Raw genomic sequence first — 5,409 nt, 5'->3', positions numbered from 1 at the left:
GAGGGTGGTTATAGCTGTTTGGCCGCCATCGAGGCGTGTCGATTGGCAGCTAGGGAAAAACCCTACACTTTGTGTAGGTAAAACCCTAGAGGAAGAGGAGAGCGTTTTAGCTTCCAGTATGTATGTCTTGTTAAGGTAGAAGTCCTACCCTTTATTTATAGAGGCGTATTAGGGTTTTAGGAGAAAAGGCCAATGGACCGCTAACGGGCCAGGCTCAAGCATAAGACCATATATTAGCCCGATGCGCTATGCGTATCATTACTAGAGATATTAATAGTGGCTCAAAATACTCGAATAATGAAACCATGACGTTATAAAAGCAGCAAAGTTTTGTGGCTAGTGGTGAGATAGTAGCCCCAACAAGATTCTCGATGTACATAAATACAATATAAAATAAAAACAAGTATTAAAGTGGTGTTTAAACAGACACAATAATTCACATGCGAATGTATTTATTATCATATGATCTAAAAATGCAAAATTCACCGTTAAGAATAGTAAAATGTCATTTTTGGCATACAAAGTGTTTCGAACGGGGGAAAGCCTTAAGAAAGACTTGCTCGTAGCGTCATTTTCTAGTTATCTTCCGAAAATAGGCCTAATATGCAATCAAAAATATTTCGCAAAATTCTTCACAAAATGTCTCCCGAAGTCATGGAGAATGTAGTGACTTCAAATATGTGTTTTGTGACCATGAATTATTATCGAAACGATACTACAGTCTCATATATTCGTATGCAATATGAAATTTAAAAACAAAAATAAATGTAAGGTTATGAATATAGAGAAATATAAAAGCGGCTAATAATACTCAAACACTAAAACTAAAATGTTATAAAAGCAGCAAAGTTTTGTGGCTAGTGGTGAGATAGTAGCCCCAACATGATTCTCGATGTACCTAAATATAATATTTAAATAAAAAACAAGTATGAAAGAGGTGTTTAAAAAAGCACAATAATTCAAATGCGAAGGTATTAATTATCGTAAGATCTAAAAGTGCAAAATTTACCTTTAAAAAAAGTAAAATGTCATTTTCGGCATCTAAACTACTTTGAACGGGGAAATCATTACCGAAGTCTTGCTCGTAGCGCCGTTTTCTAGTTATCTTCTGAAAATGGACCAATTCTGCAATCATAATTTTTTCATAAAATTATCCACTAAAATTTGCTCGATTTTGTGGAGAATGTAGTGACTTCAAATATGTGTTTTGCGACCAGAAGTTTTTATTGAAACGAAACTACACTATCATATATTCGTATTCAATATGAAATTTAGAAACAATAACAAACTAAGGTGATGAATCTATAGAAATAAAAAAGCGGCTAAAAGTACACAAACAATAAAACCAAGATGTTATAAAGGCAACAAGGTTTTGTGGCTAGTGGTCAGATATTAGCCCCAACATGATTCTCGATTTACCAAAATACAATATTAAATAAAAACAAGTATCATATTGGTATTTAAACATGCACAATAATTCACATGCGAAAGTATTAATTATCGTAAGATCTAAAAGTGCAAAATTCACCTTTAAAAATAGTAAAATATCATTTTCGGCATCTGAACTGATTCGAACGGGGGAAAGCCTTAACGAAGTCTTGCTTGTAGCGCCGTTTTCTAGTTATCTTCCGATAATGGGCCTAATCTGCAATCAAAAAATTTTCGTAAAATTCTCCACAAAATTTTGCCTGATTTTGTGGAGAATGCAGTGACTTCAAATATGTGTTTTACGACAGTGAATAATCATCAAAACGAAACTACACTTTCATATATTCGCATTCAATATGAAATTTAGAAACAAAAAGAAAAATAAAGTTATGAATCTATAGAAATAAAAAACGGCTAAAAATACACAAACAATTAAACCAAGATGTAATAAAAGCAGCAAGGTTTTGTGGCTAGTGGTAAGATAGTAGCCCCAACATGATTCTCGATGTACCAATATACAATATTAAATAAAAACAAGTATCATAGTGGTATTTAAACATGCACAATAATTCACTTGCAAAGGTTTTATCGTAAGATCTAAAAGTGCAAAATTCACCTTTAAAAATAGTAAAATGTCATTTTCGACATCTGAAATGATTCGAACGGGGGAAAACCTTAAGGAAGTCTTACTTGTAGCGCCGTTTTCTTGTTATCTCTTGATAATGGGACTAATCTGCAATCAAAAGTTTTTCGTAAATTTTCCGCTTTTGATGAACGTGATGAAGAACGAGTTGTGTCGGTGCCCGTGCTTGTTGATCGAGCCTTCTTTTTTTTCCCTTTCTCGGCCCATTGGCCTCGAAAAAGGATCGTCGTCCAAAAGATCGTTTTGAGAAAGTGAAACATTAAACTCTTCATCGTCGGTATCTAAAGAAACATGACTACGGGTACTGGGAACGTACCACTTCGACTTATCTTTCAAAAAACGTCAAGTATCTATCATATTAAATTTTTTCCCTTTGTTATTAAGTATGTAGATTTATTGGAGTAATACTCTATAGTAAATTTTTACTTATCATTTTCGTTTTTGTATAGTTTGTCATAATTTGTGTGGATGGTTCAACTTTTTTTCTTGACTTGGTTAGTCCATTATTTTGCATTTCTTTCATCGACAGTTCGATCTTTAATTGAGTGTTAACACTATTCCGTTAGGTGATGGTATTTTTGTCATTTAACCTGTTGTTTTCTTTTTCTTTCACATGCAACTATGACCTTTTCTTCTTTGTTTTCTTCTTAAAAACCCACATATATAACCACCCAATTTCTAATTTCACGTTATTAACTAGCATATAAATTTTAAAAAATTCCTTAAAAATCTTATTTTCAACTGAAACATTTTCATTTTGCATTTAGTTTAAATATAATCAATCTATTCATCTTCACCTTCGTCCCTGATTTCTCATTTGAAATACTAATTATCTTTGTAACTACATAAAACCTAATCTTCCTCCTTAATTAACCCTAATCTTTATAACTATATAAACTATAATTTTTAGTAGTTTGTCACTACTTACATTTTTGGCGGACAAAATAAATGTTTTGAACATGATATTAGGGTTTTAACAGTCTTCGGAGTAATATATAATTTTATCGATGATTAAATGATCGTATTTTTTATTGCTCACAGTCTGTAACTTAATGCAAAAGGTAAACTATAATGTGATTTTAATTCATTGCTACATTAACTGCTTTAAAGGAACGATCATGTTAATTAGTCGATTGGTGGTGTTTAATTTTAAGTTGGTAATTGAAAGTTTAAGGTTTATAAATTTTATTAGAGATGAAAATAGAAGTGTAAAAAGAAAGAATGGTACGTAAAATGATAAAAAAATACTTTTATCTAACGGGATAAGCTTAATGCTTAGTTAATGATTGGACTATCGAAAAAGAAAAAACAAACTAATGGACTAGCTAAGTCTAAAAAAAAGAAGCTAAACTATCCACGAAACTCATGATAAATTACGAGGATTATGAGTGTAATTTTATCTATTTTAAACCCTCGATAGCGTGATTGGTCGATTGGTTGGAAGGTATGCATAGCATGATTGACTGGTTGCGCATCTCCTTTGCATGATTTCATGTGAAGAGCCACCTTTGACTGGCTTTGAATTTGGATAGATCCAGCGGGTACGAACGAAGCGAAATTCAAGCCAAGTCCATGCTTTCTTCTATGACTGAACTTCGCTTCGTTCGTACCCGCTGGATCTATCCAAATTCAAAGCCAGTCAAAGGTGGCTCTTCACATAAATCATGCAAAGGAGATGCGCAACCAATCAATCATGCTATGCATACCTTCCAACCAATCGGCCAATCACGCTATCCTTACCTTTCAAGCAAGCCCTTCGATTCCGCTTATGCAGCATTATATAAACTTGGTTCCTTACCTTGATGCCTACAGCTCAATTGATTTTCCAGTGATGGCAAGAATCTGCAAAATACTGCTTTTTCTTTTTCTTCTTCTTGGTCTCTTCTTTCTAAATGGCATCACGGCTACACGACAGAAAGCGATGCTGCCCACTCCGCCGAAAAAGGGGGTCGCTTTCTTCCACCCAAAAAATGCAAGTTCCACCATCAGGGCCCAGCAAGCACCATAATTCTGTTCCGGAGCTGTCCTTCATTCCAGCAACAGTAGTGTATGGTTCAAAGCGCCTTGTTCCATCTAGACTACTGTTGCTGGAATGAAGGACCGCTATGGAACAGAATTATGGTGCTTGCTGGGCCCTGATGGTGGAACTGGCATTTTTGGGGGGAAGAAAAGTGCACTTTCCCTTGATGTCAGTCTATTCTTTTAGCTATTCACTCACTGCACACTAATAGAATCTAAACACTTTCAAAGTGTGGTAGATTTCGTATTAAAGGTAGGTTGGCTGGTATATCACTGGCAGTCCTTCGTGAGGGCAGCACGCACCTTTTTGTTTGTTTCGGAGCCGTTTTGGCAACAAGGTTATATTTGTCATAACTAGTGTGCGACCCTTGCGTTGCGACGGATTTGTAAATCATCGATAGTATACGTGTGTGTGTGTATATATATATATATATATATACACATATACATATGTATGTATGTATGTATGTATGTATGTATCACTCCTTTACATAATAAATCTATTAAACATATATGTATGTATGTATGTATGTATGTATGTATGTATGTATGTATCACTCCTTTACATAATAAATCTATTAAACATATATGTATCTAATACGCGAAAAAAATGAGAGATGGATGTAGGTACTGCTATCAACAAAAGAATTACAGTAAAAATTTTAAAATTATCATTCAGCTGTGAATACAGTAGTGGGCCAACCTGAAGGAAGTCTAGTTCTTAAAAAAACAAAAGATGCATAATGCAAGGCAGCATGAGAAAAGCTCAAATATGACGTTTCAATAGAGTGATATTAACCACAAATAAGAGGAAATCAAACATACCTATACCTAGTTCAAGTAACCACAAAATCTTAAATTATAAGAGCACCAGCAACATCAACATTGTAAATTTGTAATAACAACAAATGTTAATGCAATCCTGTAAATCATGGTAAAAGGAGAAAACACTTGTTAAAAAACATGATTCACGTTAAAGATGACAAAGAACAAAGTATTTAACAGCTAATAAAAATAAATAATAAACAATATGAATCACTTCAAAGATAATAAACATATAAAAAGAACATGAAAAATTTTACAAATATACCTTCAACATTCAAAACATCATTTGCAGCATAAGATAGTACAACTAATTTATGGACGGATCACCTACACCTGCAAACAATTAATATAATGTAATTTACAAACTATACAAATAAAATCAACAATAAAAACGAATAAAGCAGAATCATCAGTAGTATTAAACGCAACTCGTATGCCTGAGGAAAAAGCATCATGTGCAGTCCAATTAAAGCAAAAGTAAAACCTAAAAGGCA

At 33.5% G+C, this 5,409-nt stretch overlaps 1 protein-coding gene across 1 annotated transcript; it reads left to right on the top strand.

The window, feature by feature from the left end:
* The first annotated feature begins 3,746 nt into the window (after positions 1-3,746).
* Positions 3,747-4,079, top strand: LOC139902550 (uncharacterized mitochondrial protein AtMg00170/AtMg00620-like). The gene has a single exon (XM_071885161.1). The coding sequence runs from the start codon at positions 3,747-3,749 to the stop codon at positions 4,077-4,079; it is 333 nt and encodes a 110-aa protein (XP_071741262.1).
* Positions 4,080-5,409: the final 1,330 nt, after the last annotated feature.

Source organism: Rutidosis leptorrhynchoides, chromosome 3, assembly GCF_046630445.1.
Source record: "Rutidosis leptorrhynchoides isolate AG116_Rl617_1_P2 chromosome 3, CSIRO_AGI_Rlap_v1, whole genome shotgun sequence".
NCBI lineage: Eukaryota > Viridiplantae > Streptophyta > Magnoliopsida > Asterales > Asteraceae > Rutidosis > Rutidosis leptorrhynchoides.
The sequence above is the reverse complement of the archived record's forward strand: the minus strand, read 5'-3'. Positions and strand labels throughout refer to the sequence as shown.

Bases quoted from the DNA above. Each gene is read 5' to 3' on its own strand.
- LOC139902550 (XM_071885161.1), top strand. From the start codon at position 3,747: ATGCGCAACCAATCAATCATGCTATGCATACCTTCCAACCAATCGGCC.